The sequence below is a fragment of the Rattus norvegicus genome, chromosome 9, assembly GCF_021556685.1.
Source record: "Rattus norvegicus strain SHRSP/BbbUtx chromosome 9, alternate assembly SHRSP_T2T, whole genome shotgun sequence".
Classification (NCBI taxonomy): Eukaryota; Metazoa; Chordata; class Mammalia; order Rodentia; family Muridae; genus Rattus; species Rattus norvegicus.
Genome location: NC_141542.1, coordinates 7,407,396 through 7,428,026, shown reverse-complemented (window position 1 = coordinate 7,428,026; position 20,631 = coordinate 7,407,396). Strand labels below are relative to the sequence as shown.

The window sequence follows — 20,631 nt, the reverse complement described above, 5'->3', positions numbered from 1 at the left end:
CCACTTACCTTTCCTAATGTCAAGCTATACTACAGAGAAATAACAATAAAAATACATTGTATTGTCCTAAAAACAGGTTGAAAATGGAATTGAATCCAAGACACAGAAATAAACAAAGACACCTGTAGAACTCATTTTTTGTCAACGATGACAATAGAATGCAATGAAATAGACAGCATCTTCAACAAGTGGTGCTTGTATGTGGAAGAATGCAAATGGATCCATATCTATCACTCTCCCCAAACTTAAATCCAAGTGGATCAAATCATCTACATAAAACCAGATACAGAGACACACCTGGGAAACCAGAAGAGACTACACTCTGACCACATCTCTGACTCCAGAGGAAAACACCAAATGCCATCTGGGACTCTGGTGCACGGGGGCTCCTGGAAAGGGTGGCGCAGGTCCTCCTGGTTGCTGCCCCCGCGGAGAGCTCATAAGCAACACCCCACGAGCAAACTTGAGCCTCGGGACCAGAGGTAAGACCAACTTTTCTGCTGCAAGCGACATGACTGGTGGTCTCAGGACACACAGAGGCAAAATTCCTCTAGAACCGGACACTTCCGGTTTTTAGCGGGATTCCCAACCTCGTGGATCCCTGCCCCCAGCTCACTGCTCCCAAACCCCATGGGAGAGAGAGCTCACCACCTGGACAGGTGGGCACTCCTTGAGACTGCAGAGTGGAAGAGACAACCAACACTGCCTACCCCTGCCCACATCCCTGGCCCAATAGGAAACTGTATACAGCCTCTGGGTTCCCGTAGATAAGGGCACAGAAGCAGCAAGTACCCTGCATCAGAGACACCGCCGGAACCTGAAGGGACCTACCAGATAAACAGCTATCTGCACCCAAATCCCATGGGAGGGAGAATTAAACCTTCAGAGAGGCAGACACGCCTGGGAAACCAGAAGAGACTACACTCTGCCCACTTCTCTGACTCCAGAGGAAAACACCAAATGCCATCTGGGACTCTGGTGCATGGGGGCAACCGGAAAGGGCAGCACAGGTCCTCCTGGTTGCTGCCCCCGTAGAAAGCTCATAAGCAACACCGCACGAGCAAACTTGAGCCTTGGGACCACAGGTAAGACCAACTTTTCTGCTCCAAGCGACCTGTCTGGTGAACTCAGAACACAGGCCTACAGGAACAGCTGAAGACCTGTAGATAGGAAAAACTACATGCCCGAAAGCAGAACACTCTGTTCCCATAACTGGCTGAAAGAAAACAGGAAAACAGGTCTACAGCACTCCTGACACACAGGCTTATAGGACAGTCTAGTCACTGTCAGAAATAGCAGAACAAGGTAACACTAGAGATGATCTGATGGCGAGAGTCAAGCGCAAGAACCCAAGCAACAGAAACGAAGACTACATGGCATCATCAGAGCCCAATTCTCACACCAAAGCAAACATGGAAAATCCAAACACACCAGAAAAGCAATATCTAGATTCAAAATCATATTTGATCACGATGCTGGAGGACTTCAAGAAAAACGTGAAGAACTCCCTTAGAGAAATGCAGGAAAACATAAATAAACAAGTAGAAGCCTATAGAGAGGAATCACAAAAATCCCTGAAAGAATTCCAGGAAAACACAATCAAACAATGGAAGGAATTAAAAATGGAAATAGAAGCAATCAAGAAAGAACACATGGAAACAACCCTGGATATAGAAAGCCAAAAGAAGAGACAAGGAACCGTAGATACAAGCATCACCAACAGAATACAAGAGATAGAAGAGAGAATCTCAGGAGCAGAAGATTCCAAAGAAATCATTGACTCAAATGTCAAAGATAATGTAAAGCAGAAAAAGCTACTGGTCCAAAACATACAGGAAATCCAGGAATCAATGAGAAGATCAAACCTGAGGATAATAGGTAGAGAAGAAAGTGAAGACTCCCAGCTCAAAGGACCAGTAAATATCTTCAACAAAATCACAGAAGAAAACTTCCCTAACCTAAAGAAAGAGATACCCATAAGCATACAAGAAGCCTACAGAACTCGAAATAGATTAGACCAGAAAAGAAACACCTCCCGTCACCTAATAGTCGAAACACCAAATGCACAAAATAAAGAAAGAATATTAAAAGCAGTAAGGGAAAAATGTTAAGTAACATATAAAGGCAGACCTATCAGAATCACACCAGATTTTTCGACAGAAACTATGAAAGCCAGAAGATCCTGGACAGATGTCATACAGACCCTAAGAGAACACAAATGCCAGCCCAGGTTACTGTATCCAGCAAAACTCTCAATTAACATAGATGGAGAAACCAAGATATTCCATGACAAAACCAAATTTACACAATATCTTTCTACAAATCCAGCGCTGCAAAGGACAATAAATGGTAAAGCCCAACATAAGGAGGCAAGCTACACCGTACAAAAAGCAAGAAACTAATCATCTTGGCAATAAAACAAAGAGAAGAAAAGCACACAAACATAACCTCACATCCAAATATGAATATAACATGAAGCAATAATCTCTAATCCTTAATATCTCTCAACATCAATGGTCTCAACTCCACATTAAAAAGACATAGATACGCAAACTGGATACGCAATGAGGACCCTGCATTCTGCTGCCTACATGAAAGACACCTCAGAGACAAAGACAGAAACTACCTCAGAGTAAAAGGCTGGAAAACAACTTTCCAAGCAAATGGTCTGAAGAAGCAAGCTGGAGTAGCCATTCTAATATCGAATGAAATCGATTTTCAACCAAAGTCATCAAAAAAGATAAGGAAGGACACTTCATATTCATCAAAGGAAAAATCCACCAAGATGAACTCTCAATCCTAAATATCTATGCCCCAAATACAAGGGCACCTACATACGTAAAAGAAACCTTACTAAAGCTCAAAACACACATTGCACCTCACACAATAATAGTAGGAGATTTCAACACCCCACTCTCATCAATGGACAGATCATGGAAACAGAAATTAAACAGAGACGTAGACAGACTAAGAGAAGTCATGAGCCAACTGGACTTAACAGATATTTATAGAACATTCTACCCTAAAGCAAAAGGATATACCTTCTTCTCAGCTCCTCATGGTACTTTCTCCAAAATTGACCATATAATTGGTCAAAAAACGGGCCTCAACAGGTACAGAAAGATAGAAATAATCCCATGCGTGCTATCAGACCACCACGGCCTAAAACTGGTCTTCAATAACAATAAGGGAAGAATGCCCACATATATGTGGAAGTTGAACAATGTTCTACTCAATGATATTCTGGTCAAGGAAGAAATAAAGAAAGAAATTAAAGACTTCTTAGAATTTAATGAAAATGAAGCTACAACATACCCAAACTTATGGGACACAATGAAAGCTCTGCTTAGAGGACAACTCATAGCTCTGAGTGCCTGCAGAAAGAAACAGGAGAGAGCATATGTCACCAGTTTGACAGCACACCTAAAAGCTCTAGAACAAAAAGAAGCAAATACACCCATGAGGAGTAGAAGGCAGGAAATAATCAAACTCAGAGCAGAAATCAACACAGTAGAAACAAAAAGGACCATAGAAAGAATCAACAGAACCAAAACTTGGTTCTTTGAGAAAAACAACAAGATAGATAAACCCTTGGCTGGACTAACAAGAGGACACAGAGAGTGTGTCCAAATTAACAAAATCAGAAATGAAAAGGGAGACATAACTACAGAGTCAGAGGAAATTCAAAAAATCATCAGATCTTACTACAAAAGCCTATATTCAACAAAACTTGAAAATCTGGAGGAAATGGACAATTTCCTAGAAAGATACCAGGTACCGAAGTTAAATCAGGAAAAGATAAACCAGTTAAACAACCCCATAACTCCTAACAAAATAGAAGCAGTCATTAAAGGTCTCCCAACCAAAAAGAGCCCAGGTCCAGATGGGTATAGTGCAGAATTCTATCAGACCTTCATAGAAGACCTCATACCAATATTATCCAAACTATTCCACAAAATTGAAACAGATGGAGCACTACCGAATTCCTTCTATCAAGCCACAATACTCTTATACCTAAACCACACAAAGACCCAACCAAGGAAGAGAACTTCAGACCAATTTCCCTTATGAATATCGACGCAAAAATACTCAATAAAATTCTGGCAAACCGAATCCAAGAGCACATCAAAACAATCATCCACCATGATCAAGTAGGCTTCATCCCAGGCATGCAGGGATGGTTTAAAATATGGAAAACCATCAACGTGATCCATTATATAAACAAACTGAAAGAACAAAATGACATGATCATTTCATTAGATGCTGAGAAAGAATTTGACAAAATTCAACACCCCTTCATGATAAAAGTCCTGGAAAGAATAGGAATTCAAGGCCCATACCTAAACATAGTAAAAGCCATATACAGCAAAACAGTAGCTAACATTAAACTAAATGGAGAGAAACTTGAAGCAATCCCACTAAAATCAGGGACTAGACAAGGCTGCCCACTCTCTCCCTACTTATTCAATACAGTTCTTGAAGTTCTAGCCAGAGCAATCAGACAACAAAAGCAGATCAAGGGGATACAGATTGGAAAAGAAGAGGTCAAAATATCACTATTTGCAGATGATATGATAGTATATTTAAGGGATCCCAAAAGTTCCACCAGAGAACTACTAAAGCTGATAAACAACTTCAGCAAAGTGGCTGGGTACAAAATTAACTCAAATAAATCAGTAGCCTTCCTCTACACAAAAGAGAAACAAGCCGAGAAAGAAATTAGGGAAACGACACCCTTCATAATAGTCCCAAATAATATAAAGTACCTTGGTGTGACTTTAACCAAGCAAGTAAAAGATCTGTACAATAAGCACCTCAAGACTCTGAAGAAAGAAATTGAAGAAGACCTCAGAAGATGGAAATATCTCCCATGCTCATGGATTGGCAGGATTAATATAGTAAAAATGGCCATTTTACCAAAAGCGATCTACAGATTCAATGCAATCCCCATCAAAATACCAATCCAATTCTTCAAAGAGTTAGACAGAACAATTTGCAAATTCATCTGGAATAACAAAAAACCCAGGATAGCTTAAACTATCCTCAACAATAAAAGGACTTCAGGGGGAATCACTATCCCTGAACTCAAGCAGTATTACAGAGCAATAGTGATAAAAACTGCATGGTATTGGTACAGAGACAGACAGATAGACCAATGGAACAGAATTGAAGACCCAGAAATGAATCCACACACCTATGGGCACTTGATTTTGACAAAGGAGCCAAAACCATCAAATGGAAAAAAGATAGCATTTTCAGCAAATGGTGCTGGTTCAATTGGAGGTCAACATGTAGAAGAATGCAGATCGATCCATGCTTATCACCCACATGTCGCCCATACATATACAGCCACCCAATTAGATAAGATGGATGAAGCAAAGATGTGCAGGCCCACAGGAACCAGATGCACATCTCTCCTGAGAGACACAGCGAGAATATAGCAAATACTTAGGCGAATGCCAGCAGCAAACCACTGAACTGAGAATAGGTCCCCTATTGAAGGAATCAGAGAAAGGACTGGAAGAGCTTGAAGGGGCTCGAGACCCCATATGTACAACAATGCCAAGCAACCAGAGCTTCCAGGGACTAAGCCACTACCCAAAGACTATACATGGACTGACCCTGGACTCTGACCTCATAGGTAGCAATGAATATCCTAGTAAGAGCACCAGTGGAAGGGGAAGCCCTGGGTCCTGCTAAGACTGAACCCACAGTGAACTAGTCTATGGGGGGAGGGCGGCAATGGGGGAGGATGGGGAGGGGAACACCCATAAACGAGGGGAGGGGGAGGCGTTAGAGGAATGTTGGCCCGTAAACCAGGAAAGGGAATAACATTCAAAATGTAAATAAGAAATACTCAAGTTAATAAAAAAATGAAAATTAAAAAAAAATACAAAAAATCAGACTGAAAGAGTGAGGAAGAGCTTTGAATGCATTGGCATGTGCGTCAATATCCTGAGCAGAAAGCAACAGCTCACACAATAAGATCAGCAATTAGTAAATGAGCAATCATAAAACTGGAATCCTCAATAAGGAAAAGTACACCAAAAAAGAACAAAATTACACCCTACAGACTGATAAAGAATTTTGATCATATTCATATCTGAGAGAGTGTTGACTTCCAAAATACATAAGTGTCGCAAAGAACTAGACATAAATAAACAAAATAATCCAATTAGAAATGGAGGGCAGATCTAAACAAAGAATTCTAAATTTAGAAATATCTAATGTCTGAGAATCAAACAAGCAAATGTACAAAATCTTTAGTCATCAATGAAATGCAAATTAAAATGACACTGAGGTTCCATTTTACACCGATTAGAATAGCTAAGATAAAAAAAATTCTAGGAAGCTCAAGGTGGCTAGGAGATTGCGAAAGGGGAATACTCCTCCATTTACCGTGGGAGTGCCAACTTCTACAAACGCTTTGGAAAGTAAAATTGGGAATGGTAATAACAAGACAGAGCTACTCCAAATAGCTTGATCACACACCTGGACATACACATAAAATATGCTTCATCATAACAAAAGGACATTTGCTCAACAATATTGACAGCTTTATTTATAAACCCAGAAACAGGAAACAACATAGATGGCCCTAATCCCAGGAATGAATAAAGGAAGTGTGGTACATTTATACAATGGAGTATTACTCAGCCATTAAAATCAATGACACTATACAATCTGCAGGCAAATGGATAAAACCAAAAAAATCTTCTAAAGAGAAAACACAGACCCAGAAAAACAAACATAGTATGTATCAGATATAAGTGAATAGTCATAAAACATAGGCTTAGCATACTACAAATCATAGATCTGAAGAAGCTGAAGAAAAAACTGTGAGCCTATGGGGAACACTAGATTTTCATGGAGAAAAAAATAAATTAGAAATTGGGGGTGGATGGAGCATGGAGACTGGGTATGGAGTGGTCTAGGGTGGGAACTACAGAAAGCCTTAGGAAAGGAAACTGGAAAAAAGGAGGCATATCAGGGATGAGCTAAAATGTAGAAAAAAAGGAAAGTCCCAGAAATCTGAAGGCACCACTTGCTAATACACATAGCAATGGCAAATACAAAGTTTTAACTGATCATCTCCATTAACCAGGCAAGACTTCCAATGGAGCAATTTGGACAACATAACAGCCATTGAAACTTAAATCCCAAAATTGGCCCTGTTCACAGTATGTGTAGGGGTAAAAAGATGAAGCAAAATTCGAGGTATTGGCCAAGCAATGAATGACCAACTTGAGACCCATGTCATAAGAAGGATGCTACCCTTGACATTATTAATAACATCCTATTATATCTACAGAAAGCAGCCTAGATTAACTGTCTTCTGAGTGGCTTCACCCAGCAACTTATTGAAACAGACACAGAGACCCAGAGCCAAACATTTAATGAACCTCAGGAAATTCTATAGATGAGGGAGGGAGTGGAAGTATTGAAAAGATTGAAGGGTCCAGAGTTTGTCCGTGTGCTCGCATGTATGCATGTAAATACATACACACACACACACACACACACACACACACACACGCACGCACGCACGCACGCACGCACGCACACATGTATAGAATCTACTAACCTGGTTTCATATGGGCTCATAGAGCCTGAACTACCAACCCTAGAACATGAATGAGAAAGGTCTAGCCTCTCTGTCTGTATAACATGTGATGTGCACATATGAAAATTGTAAAGCTTGGCCTTCATGTGGGAGAAATAAAGCAGAAAAAAGAGGCATCTTTCCTTACATTTATTGGCTGTCCTTTCCCCTAACTGGTCTGACTTGCTTTGCCTCAAAAGAAGATGTACCTAGTATTACTGCAATTTGATATGTTTAGGCTGGTGCATATCCAATGGAGGCCTCCCCTATTCTGAGAAGAGGAGTAAATGAGGGTATAGAGAGGTGATAGAGTAGGATTAGGAAGAGAGGTGGGAGGGGAAGCTTTGGTCAATAGGGATGTAATGTAATAAATTAAAAACAAAAATTATACTAAAAATTAAGTGTTTATTAAAAATTAATCTGGTAACTAAATTTACTGAGAATACTGGGTCACATATAAATTTAACTTTAAAGTCAAACTCAGATAATTGATAAGACTATAAATATATCCTATAATATGATGTTTGGATAATACATATGTACATATATATGTACATGTGTAATGGTGACATGTATGACATATACGATATAATAAAATCAAATATGATACAACATAATGTAGCATAACAATGCAATATATAATAGTGAAAATCACGTATGTATATTGGTGAAGAATGTGTTAATTTCTGTCAATAAAAATCTTATGCGGAAAATAGAAAAATGTGAAAAGTGAGCTTTTAAATTCCTTAGAGTAGTTATCTTTTAATTTTGATGTGGCATGAGACTCACCAAAGTCAGTTTTTTCAACTTTTCTGTGTTCTATAAAACAAAATATGAGAGTCCACTCACCTGTTCATCTCCTGTGTTCCACTGTATCCTGTCTTCTGACAATGACAATTGTTGACCAGGTGGAAAATATGTGGAAAATGTTCCTACTTTTTCTTTATATCCGAGGCCTTGTGGAAAATTCCAGAAGTTCAGAATGTCATAGTCTTCATGCAATTTTTCTGAAGGATTCAATGTTACTGCATCGCCACCAGGATTTGTGAATTGAATATTCTTCAGGATGGGGTTCAGCTAAAAGAGATGCATGATTCGTGATTGGCATGCTAATTGTCACTATATAAACTGTGCCCTGCTCACATTTTCATTAATATATTCCTCAAAAATAAACGTTATTACAGATATAAAATGACAACATCAACAAAGAATGCTTATGGTGAAATAACATAACTCTTCTAATAGTATTGGGAGAGAATATATGCATAAATTACAGGTTAGGAATTCTAATGATTTTCAGCATTCATAAGTGAGGTTTGAGATGTGAGCCTGACAAAATTTCCAATTTCCTGGGCATGAGGTCTCAATGAAGAATTGTCTAGATTAATCTGGACTCTGAGCTTCTTTATAAGAAATTTTTGTATCATGGTTTACCTTAGTTGTGAAGACACATCCTAACTAAGGAGAACAATTTAATGAACTGGGCTAGTTAAGCAATAACATTCATCCAATAACTCATTGATCCTTCCTATTGATGTTGGATGTTGATGTGGCAAGATATTTCAAATTCTTACAACACTGAGTTCCTCCTTATTGGGTCCAATACTAAAAACTGTTGCCGAAATACTACCTTTCTCACTCAAGTGGGCTTTGTCCACATATGTTATAACAAAGAAAAGGAAACAAACATGAAAGAGTGTCTAGAGTAGATATGATTTTATGATATGTGTTGAGATTACTGAATTTGGTGGACCTTTATAGTGTTTGGGATCTTGAAATGTCATATCATTTCTTGTTTATATTTAGAAGGGCAGAAGTCTAGTAACTTCTTTACTATAAACCTTTGTTCTCAGTTCTTAGGGGTTTTTTTCTTTACCTCTATGTTGTTGTCCGATATATTTTTATTTCCTCTTGGGTCTATAGTTTCCTTTCATCTGTAAAACAGTCTAAAAATTCTTTTCTTTGAAAAAAGATCACAAGGGTTTTGTTTACAACACCTGAAGGGGAGTTTTAAAGGTTACCTTGGAGTAACTTACTAGATCCAAATGAAAAGACATTACCTTCCAGGGGGAAATTTTCATTCTTCCTCCATTTCTCATTTCTTCCATGTCTATTTGTTGCATAACTATCTTGTGCAGGCTGTGGGCCACAGCATACACAGCATTGTACACATGGTAACTGACAGGACTCATGGCCATGTCAAAGTGGTACCAAGGTAACCATTCCAGAGAACCTCTAGATGAACAATTTTTTGACGATTTACAGGTACCATTAGAGAGTGCACAATCAAAATAAATCTCCCACAACCTTGCAAGGAAAATGTCATTTGAGTATTTAGCAGGGGTGACTGTCTTTACAAAGTCTTTAAAAGTAATAATTTCACCATGGTGTTGTGAAAATATTAGAGTCCCATGGAATGAGTCAAGCATAAAATGTCTCATAGCAGTAGTGACTTCCCATTGTGAAGTGGTGACCCAGATTCTCCATGGAAGTATATGATCCCATCTTCTAAAAAACACACCTAAGGAGGAATCACTGTCACCATAAATGATGATAACTTTGGCTGATTTTCTCACAATTGGGCTATTGTAGACATCATTGACATTCATGAAGAACATATGGGTGACTGAGATCATTTCTATAAAGGCCACACAGACTGTGTTTCTTTCCAACTCTGGTATTAAGTCTGAGACAAAGTGAACAGCTTTGTCATCATCTGAAGTGATCAGCCCCACCCAGTTCCACCTGAAATGAACAATCAATGAGACCATGCCTAAGGCCAGAGAAGATTCCTTTGTGGCCATCTGATACAGAGAAGGAAACTTCACAGGGTCATTCATTTTTGGTTCAAAAGGTCCAATGGTCAGCTAAAGAAAAGAGAATAGGGAGTGACAAAGAAAGAGGATCAAGAACTTGTAGACTCAGTGACTATGAAACAGTACCATAAAGTTGTATAAGGTAAAATTTTAAGGTCAACTCAAACATCTAGGGGTTATTCTATAAAATGAGTTGAAATATTCACTTCTATCATAAACATGTATATGTATCTCATGCCCTTCATGTATATTTCAAACAAAAGAAATGTGGACGCACCAACAAATCTCAGAGTACATATCCTTAAAGATTGTGCATTTCAAATAATAAATTGGCTCTGTGTGTGTGTGTGTGTGTGTGTGTGCATGCACACACATGTGTATGCATCCACACAAATGTGTATGTACATATGTCCATTTCAATACAGGTATATACAGATATGTGTAATATGAAGGCTAGAGGAGGGTATCTAGTGTCTAGTGTCCTCTTCTTAAGGACAGTCTCTCTAGACACATATCTATTTTGGTCTGCATTAAATACAGGAAGCCACAGTGATCATTCTCTCTCCACAGTGCTGTCATGAAGACATGGGTGATAATGGCACCCAAATTCCTGTCCTCGTGATTGCAGTGAAAGCATTATTAACTCCTGAGCCCATCATCTAGCCCAAAACTATGCAATTTGAATTATCCACAAAGAAAGACTTCTCCCATTATGGTTTTCCTAGGTACTCAAATATTGGCATCAAATGGGAATCTTTCACTACTTCCCACCCATATAATCTTACCTGTGGATATTTATAAAGTCCCAAAACTGTGCCAATTAGTAAAGAGATTTCCCATGTTTGTCCTGTTATTGCTGCCACAGATTTTTCTTCTTTTTTGCAGTTGTAGTTTGGGAGGAAATTTTCCTGCCCTGTGAGCCAAGTGAGGAGATTGTGCACTGTATCTTTTTGAGTTGGCCCAGCAATGTAGATACTGTATCCCAAAGACATGTTAGGTAAAAGAAGGGAATTCTTATTGATCTCCTCAGTGGCAAATAACAAAGCCATCACAAATTGATAATTATTGAGACTGATCCTGTGTAGAGAACATAGGAATTATAGCTGAACAAACCTCAATCACCATAGTCTTCAAACAGAGGTCAGTATCTGCAATGCAGTAAATGAAACCTTCCCATCACATCTTCTATGTTGAAACCACAACTTGTTATTTGATGCTGTTACAACATGCAGTCTTGTAGAAGTAGGTGGGTCCGATGTGTGTTTTGGGTTTTTTCCTTTTTCATCATTTTTTAACCTAACATTTTGGGTTGAAATTTTTTCAGATGTTGGGGGACATTCCCATTAAAAGGTTCTTGTGCTTGCCTTCTGAGGTGGCAGTACCCAGCACTGCATCCATGCATCTATTGGATGCAAACTGCACCCTCCTCCCGTAGCCTTCACTCTTGGGTTGTTGTGTATGCTTCCCTTTACTTTACTAATTTCATAGTTAAATTGGTTCTACTTGAATGATTCATGTTTAAGGGAGAGAAAAAAAAACCCTTAAATTTTTGTTTCAACTCCTCCTGCAAATAAAAACAATAAATGAAGTGGCAGATGAAAAAATGTTCAGGGCATAATGATTCTTTTATAATTAGAGCACTTCCTTTATCTATTCCATGTATGATGATAGAGCAAAAGACTATCTTCCACTCAAGAAGCAGGCAGTCACTACATGATGGTTACATTTCCTTAACTTGGAACGCTTAACGTGAAAAAAATATATTGTGTGTTGTTCTAAGTAGGGCAATTACATGTATCATGGGCAGCCAAACTGAAACTATGCTTTCTAAAAGACCCTGATGGAAGGACAAACGGAAATTTAGGTCTATGTCTCTGTCAAAGTTTATACTTGGCATAGTTGCCAGGTACCACAGCAACAAGGGAGTCAAAGTTGATGTTTTTGACTCGCTTATTCTTGATGCCTTGTGGTTATCATTCATAAGGCAGCTTGTTTGAAGAAATCCTGTGTTCTAGTATACAACATGTTCTGAATTAGTTCTCCAGAGATCTTGACTTTTAAACCCACCACTTACATTATATAGGATATTATACTTCTCCATAAACTTGCTGAAACACATAAAAGAGACAGTCCTGCAGAACTGAAACAGCAGGCTCTCTATGACAAAGAGCATCAAGAGAATATATGAAAGAACTACCAGCTTTCATCCAGTATTGAAAGGTTGAGAGAATACTAAGATCTCAAATCAGAACAGTGGCTCATTTCAATTAACATTTTCAATGAAACTGTTTATACAAAAATGCATATTGTGTGACATGCCTTCATACAACATAGCTTCTAAGGCATGATATTTATTTTTTATTTTATTTTGTTTTTGTTTTCTTTGTGTGTGTGAGATTGCAAATGCAGATGGCAGATATTGAGGTAGAAAGAGTTAAGTGGGGTTGGGGATCATAATATGAAATTCAAATGAATCAATAAAAAGGTAGAAAAATAAATAAAGGAAAATTAACTAAAATGATAAATAATATTTATAATATATGAAGCTCACACAAGTTTGTGACCAATATTCAAAAGGTAATTTGGAGCTGGGAGACAGCTTAACTAGTAATGTGCTTGTATAAAACTTAAGTCCAACACTCACGAGTGCCTAAACATGAAGAAATGATTATACAAATGTATAGGGTAATATGGAAGGGTGAATGTTCATGAGGTCTAACTACAGAATATGAGCTGTAGAAAACAAACATATGCTGAAAAGAAAATTTATTTTCTTTCCTTAGGGGAGAGCATTTCAATTGATTATGGAGTAAAATATAATCAGCCCTGAAAACACACATGCATGTAATATTATACAGGCAGAAGGCATTGAATTTATATGCACACATACACACCTGTGTATGTGAAAGAATTTTAGAAAAACAACATGGTATATGAGAGTGTTTGAACACAGATATGAATTAAAGAACAATAGATGGCTTGGGACACAGGGTAGTGTACTTGCAATACAAGTGCGAAGAGTGGAGTCTTGAGTCCCTGGAATGATTAGTAACTAGGATATTGTTAGTTATCAGTTAGTGGTTCTTCTAACCCATCATCTACTTGTGGGGTGGATGGAGAAGAACCAAATTGACTAACTACCCCTGCATGTACTTCAGAGAATAAACAACATCAAAAGTACCTCAAAAAGGTGGAAGTCAGGGAAGTATACTAAGTGTGTCTTCAGGTGTGATGTGTTACGCATATGTTCACATTTATACACAGACACACCTATTTAATTTTCATAAGAAAGATAAAACCCTACTCAGTTTATGTAATTTAAGTTAAACATAAATAGTTTAGACATACATTTCAGTGTATGTGTAAGAAATTAATTATGCCTGACTTAGAAAACCAGTCAACTTTCCAATCCTAGTAAAGCCAAGACATTATAGAAGAACCCACAACTATCACTTTATTAAAACCACTCACTTTCTACTTTGACACACCACAAGGAATAAACAAAATCATTTACAACTTTGAAACAATTTGAAACACATTAAAATATAAAAGACAAATATAATGAATAGAAATTAAAGGAGTTTGTGATAATACATTCTTGATAATATATATGTGTGTATATATGTATATATATATACACATATATTCAGCTGAAATTTTAATAAAATATTAAAGGCATAATCAACAAAGCCAGAAAAATGTAGACAAAGCACAAAGGTGTATTCCTCTGCATGTTTAGTAATTTTGCACTAAGGACATGTCATGGGGCTAACAGAAAGTGTGACTGATATTAAGTCTAGTCACAGATTTTTCCAAAGGATTTATTACTTAAGGTGATAAATTTTATGAAGTATGATATCCTTACTGCTCACACAACACTTTTCACTCCCTGAAAGTATAAAATTGTGATTGGCCCATGCACAACAATAGAAAAAAATGCCAATCACTTTAGACCTGTGTTTATTACGTCTCAGCTTCAGAGCAATGAGGAAAGGTTTCTGTGGGCTGTATCCATTGAAAAGCCACTTTTTTACCAAATCCAACATGAGACTAATGACTGCTGTATTAAAATGCCAAAGGGACTCAAATAATAAATTATGAAAATCAACCTTAAAGTTGTAGAGAGCTGTGTTCCTCAAAAGACTCACAATAAGCAGGGAACGTGAGAGTCAAAGCAACAGGTACCACAGTAAAACAACATGCACATGTTGCTAGCAGGGTTATAGAAAGATAAATAGAGAAAAACAGAAGAAAGTGGTACAAAATACAAATATCTTAGGGAACAGGTAGGTGCTATGATAGAAGCAATATATCAAAAGACAACTGATTAAATTGTGTGTAAGACTGTCTCATATTTTTATTAAGCAGTTTTATGATTGCAGTAGTTACATTGTTCATAATAAAAGTGATTTTCTCTATCTGAATAAGTCAAAAAAAAGAGGTAACATAACTATCGGAGCTGTCTGAGTATACTCCCTGACATGATTTGTCAACAAGGAGAATGGCAATCTGGCAGAAAATAGTGATCTCAAAAGCACTTCAAATAACTAATTACAGAAAATGATTTTCCAAGGAATGTGGTACAGATGGCACCACCCGTACTGTAAAAATATTATAAAGTACACTGAGGAAGCATTCAGTAGACCTTGCTGTTGGAGTGAAATTGTGTTGTTAGAATTCAGTACTGAACTGTACATATATGCCTCAAGTTATGTTTGTAATTGACATCAATTTTCTCTCTGTATGGCAGCTGTCAGATGGACATGTGTGTGTTGAAACAATGTTTTTATGTTCAGTGATCACCTATAAGTAATAGAAGACAAATGATAAAATTTTTTTTAAAAATGTTCCTGAAGCTGAGCCTGTGCTACAGCTATCTGCACCATAATCCTGCACAGAGAGAAGTTGACTGCTAAGAGTGCTGACACAACTAAGATCACAGAGGAGACCATCACTACTGTTCCAATACCTGGCCTGAGTGGGATCTATCTGTAGTCCACAGGAACCAGGAACTGTAGAACAGCCAGAGACACAAAAGCTTCCAGTTTCCATCTTCCCACAGAACTGACCCTGTGCCACAAATCTCCACAACCAAATCAAGCCCAGAGGGAACTTGTCTCCTAGAAGTGCTGACACATATAAGACCACAGACTCATAGGCTCAAAGGCTCGGAGGAGAAACAAGCTCCATTCAGATACACCAAGACCAGCTAACACCAGAGATAACCATACGGTGAGGGGCAAATGAAAGAATATAAGCGACAGAAACCAAGGCTACTTGGCATCATCAGAACCCAGCTCTCTCACCACAGAAAGTCCTGGATACCCCAACACACCTGAAAAGCAAGATTCAGATTTAAAATCGCATCTCATGATGATGATAGGGGTCTTTAAGAAGGAAATAAATGACTTCCTTAGAGAAATCCAGGAGAACAAAGTTAAACAGGTAAAAAGGTAAACAGATGTCATACAAACACTAAGAGAACAGAAATGCCAGGCCAGGCTACAATACCCAGCAAAACTCTCAACTACAATAGATGGAGAGACCAAGATATTCCGTGACAAAACCAAATTTACACAGTATCTTTCCACAAACATATACAAAGGATAACATATGGTAAACCCAACACAAGCAGGGAAAGTGCACCCTAGAAAAAGAAAGAAACTAATCTTCTAGTAACAAACCCAAAATAATATAGCCATACAAACGTAATTCCACCACTAACAACAAAAATAACAGCAATAACTTGCCCTAATACCTTTTAACATCAATGGATTCAATTCACCAATAAAAAGACCTAGACTAACAGACTGTATACATAAACATGATCCAATACTTGCTACATACATGATATGCAGCTCAGTAACAAGGAGAGAAACTGCTCCAGGGTCAAAATCTGGGGGAAAATTTTTCAAGCAAATGGTCCCAAGTACAAAGCTGGAATAGTCATTCTAATATTGAATAAAATGAACTTTCAACCAAATGTTACCAAAAGTGTGAGAAAGGACACTTTATACTCATCAAAGAAAAAAATTACAAAGATGAACATTTATGCCCCAAATTGCAGTGCACCCATATTCATTAAAAGAAATGTTACTAAGGCTCAAAGCACACATTGCACCTCACACAATAATAGTGGGACACTTTAACACCCCACTCTCGGCAATGGACAGATCATGGAAACAGAAACTAAACAGAGACACAGTGAAACTAACAGAAGTTATGAAACAAATGGATTTAACATATATCTATAGAACATTTTATCCTAAAACAAAAAGAATATACCTTCTTCTCAGCAACTCATGGTACCTTCTGAAAAACTGATCACAAAACAGGCCTCAAAAGATTCAAGGAGATTAAAATAAACTCATGCATCCTATCAGATCACCATAGACTATAGACTAAGACTGGTCTTCAATAACAACAAAAAGAAAGGAAAACCCACATACATATGGAAACTGAACAATGCTCTACTCAATAACAACTCAGTTAAAGAAGAAAGAAAGAAAGAAATTAAAGACTTTTCAGAATTTAATGGAAATGAAGGCACAACATACCCAAACTTATGGGATACAAAGAAAGCATCTCTATAGAAAGAACAACAATATCAACCCACCAGATCCCCCAGAGCTCTCAGGGATTAACTACAAATGAAAGAGTACACATGGAGGGAACCATGACTCCAGCTGCATATGTAGCAGAGGAGAGCCTTGATAGGCACCAATGGAAGGAGCCTCTGAAGGACCAATGCCCCATGTAGAGAACGGCAGAATGAGTGGGTATGTTGGTGGAGGAGCACCCTCATAGAAGCAGGGAGATGCAGGATGGAATAGTGTTTACAGAGGGGAAACTAGGATAGGGGATAATATTTGAAGTATAAGAAAATATCCAATGAAAAAATGCAAAAAAAGGACCTCTTTCAGAATCACCATCCTTGACCTCAAGCTATACTACAGTGCAATAGTGATTTAAAAAATGCTTGGTATTTGTACAGAGATAGACAGATAGATCAATGGATTAGAAATGAAGACCCAGATATGACCCCACATGCCTATGTCACTTGATCTTTGACAAAGAAGATAAAACCATCCAGTGAGGGGAAAATATCCAATAAATAGTACAGGCTTATTTGGCAGTCAGCATGTAGAAGAATGCAAATTGACCCATTCTTATCTCCTTTTACAAAGCTGAAGTTCAAGCAGATCAAAGACCTCCACAAAAAAAATCTATTAGAAGAGAAATTGGAAAAGAGCCTCGAACACATCTGTACGAGGAGGGAAATTTTCCTGAACAGAAAACCAATGGCCAAGGCTCTAAGATCAACTATTGAGAAATGGGATCTCAAAAAATTGAAAAGTTTCTGTAAGGCTAAGGACACTGTCATCTGGACAAAATGACAAACTACAGATTGAGAAAAGATCTTTACCAATACTACATTCAATAGAAAGCTAATATCCAATATATTCAATGAACTCAAAAAAGTTAGACTTGAGAGACCCAAATAACCCTATAAAAATGGGTTTCAGAGGTAAACAAAGAATTCTCAACTAAGCAGTCTCAGAGGACTGAGAAGTACATAAGAAATTTCAACATCCTAAGTCATCAGGAAAATGCAAATCAAAACACTTAGATTCCGCCTCACACCAGTCAGAATAGTAAGATCAAAAACTCGGGTGACACGGGTGAAGAAGGGGAGGGAGGGGGAAAGGAAGAGAGAAAGACAGAGAGAGAGAGAGAGAGAGAGAGAGAGAGAGAGAGAGAGAGAGAGAGAGAGAGAAGGTATACAAAAATATTCTGGGTTTTTAACAGTTGACAGTAACACTTAGACCAACAACCTGTGCAGTCATTCAACTTAAATGAAAATCACATGATATATATACTTGGTTCTTTAATTTTCCTCTGGTTTCTATGTCAGGGTTGATAATGAGTGTATCTGATACTCAAACTTTAAGTTGCCAAGCTTCTGATATGTCTCCAGGTTCGTCATATCATAACTGAAACAATCCCTTTCTTCCCTGTGTCAATTTTGGATTTCTTACTTGCTAATGAGTGTTTGCATGTGTTTGACTTGTGCTTGATTCCATGTCAAATTGTAGTAAGTCCTGAATAAAATGCCTCAGTCTGCTTCCATTTAAAAAAAAAAAACTCGGGTGACAGTAAATGCTGGTGAGGATGTGCAGAAAGAGGAACACTCCTTCACTGCTGTTGCTTCCACAACCACTGTGGAAATTAGTCGGGCAGTTCCACATAAATTTGAACATAGTTCTACCTGAGGACTCAGCTATACCACTCCTGAGCATATACCCAAAAGATACTCCAATATATAACAAGGATACATGCTCCACTATGTTCATTGAGCCTTATTTATAATAGCCAGAAGCTGGAAACAACCCAGATGTCCTTCAACAGAGGAATGGATACAGAAAATGTGGTAAATTTCGCAATGGAGTACTACTTAGCTATTATAAACAATGACTTCATGAAATTTGCAGGTAAGTCAAAGAAAGTAGAAAATATCATTCTGAGTGATGTAACCTAGTCACAAAAGAATACACATGGTATATACTCACTGATAAATGGATATTAGAAAAAAGCTTGGAATACCCATGATACAATTCACAGATTATATGAAGCTCAAGAAGAAAGAAAACCAACATGTCAATTCTTCAGTAGTACTTAGAGTGGTTTACAAAATAATCATGAGAAGTAAAGGGTTGGAGCAAATTGGGAGGAAGAGATGCAGGAGAGAAGAAAAAGAGGGGCATGATTGGGTCTGAAGGAGACAGGGTAGAGACAGGTCAGGAAATTGAACAGTGGTATGTAGCAATAGGGGATCAGGAACTGAGGGTAGCCACCAGAAAGTCCCAGATGCTAGGAAACAAGTGGTTTCCAGGACCCAACATGCATGACATTAGCTGAAATATCCAATAGAGGAGATAGAGAACCTCTACAGACCATACTCAGAGGTTAGGCCTAACCCCAGGTTGAGTGATGGAGCCACCCACCCGTCTCAAATATATTAACCCAGAATTGCTCATGTCCAAAGGAAATTCAGGAAGAAAGAGTGGAGCAGAGACTGGAAGAGAGGCCATGTAGAGATTGCCCCACCTGGGGATCCATCCAATATGCACCCACCAAACCCAGACACTATTGCTGTTTGCAAGAAGTGTTTGCTGACAGGAACCTGATATAGCAGTCTCCTGAAAGGCTCATTCTTACCACTATAGATGGGATGCTTGCAGCCCTCCATCCAACTGAGCATGGAAGTCCAAGGGCGGTATTAGGGAAAGGACTGAAGGAGCAGAAAAGATTTGCAACCTCATAGAAAGAGCAATATCAACCAACCAGATGCCCCAGAGTTCCCAGGAACTAATGCACAACAAAAGAACACACATGGGGAGACTCATGGCTCCAGCTTCATAAGTAGCAGAGAATTGCCTTACCTGGCATAAATGGGAAAGGTGCCTTGGTCCTGTTAAGGCTTGATGTCCCAGCACAGGGGAATGCTAGGGCAGTGAGGTGAGTGTGGGTGGTGGGTGGGAGAGCACCATAATAGAAGCAGATGGGAACGTGATTGGATAGGCAGTTTGCAGAGGCAAAATTGGGAAAGGGGATAACTCTGAAATGTAAATAAATAAAGTAACCAATAAAAAATGAAAAACATTTACCATGTAGAAGGAGAGCACAGTTAAGAGAAAGATGAAATACATTAAAGGTGGGCCCTGCAGGATAGGACTAAGAAGAACAGGAAGGAAACACTTACCGTGGATAAATGTGTGTACTCTCTGCACCTTCAGTATGTTGGGAGGTTTGATAAACATAAAGTGGTAAGAAAAAATTGAGCACCATATCGCCTTCTTTGTATACATTCTCTGTCAATGAGATCGAACACTTTGGCAAAACCAAGTTGCATAGGAGCATAGCGAGTGTCAGGGTCAAGAAGTAAGGAATCAAAGTATACATTGTGAGCATAGGTGTAACCTGAATAGATGACCTCAGCACTTCTGCAGCAGGTGAATATGTGTGCCTGCCTGTTGGTTTAAAAGCGTTGCAGACAGTGGAGTGCTCTAAATGACCTATTCATTCTATTTCATATTACTCCATCTCCCTGGAGGAGTATTCTACCCTTTCGAACCTCAGGCTTTACATCTGAGGTCTTCTGTCCAAGTGACAAACATGTTGGAAAAGTATTTTTGAAGTTCGTCCTCTCAA

At 38.4% G+C, this 20,631-nt stretch overlaps 1 protein-coding gene across 2 annotated transcripts in view; it reads right to left on the bottom strand.

The window, feature by feature from the left end:
* The window catches only part of Vom2r79 (vomeronasal 2 receptor, 79), a 49,657-nt gene extending 29,266 nt beyond the window's left edge, over positions 1 to 20,391 (bottom strand). The window contains 4 exon segments of one of the 2 annotated variants that reach the window (NM_001099504.1): positions 8,453 to 8,680; positions 9,664 to 10,470; positions 11,205 to 11,496; positions 20,183 to 20,391. In NM_001099504.1, the coding sequence (NP_001092974.1) occupies positions 8,453 to 8,680; positions 9,664 to 10,470; positions 11,205 to 11,496; positions 20,183 to 20,391 (1,536 nt within the window). 2 annotated transcript variants of the gene reach the window in all.
* Between the last annotated feature and the right edge of the window lie 240 nt (positions 20,392 to 20,631).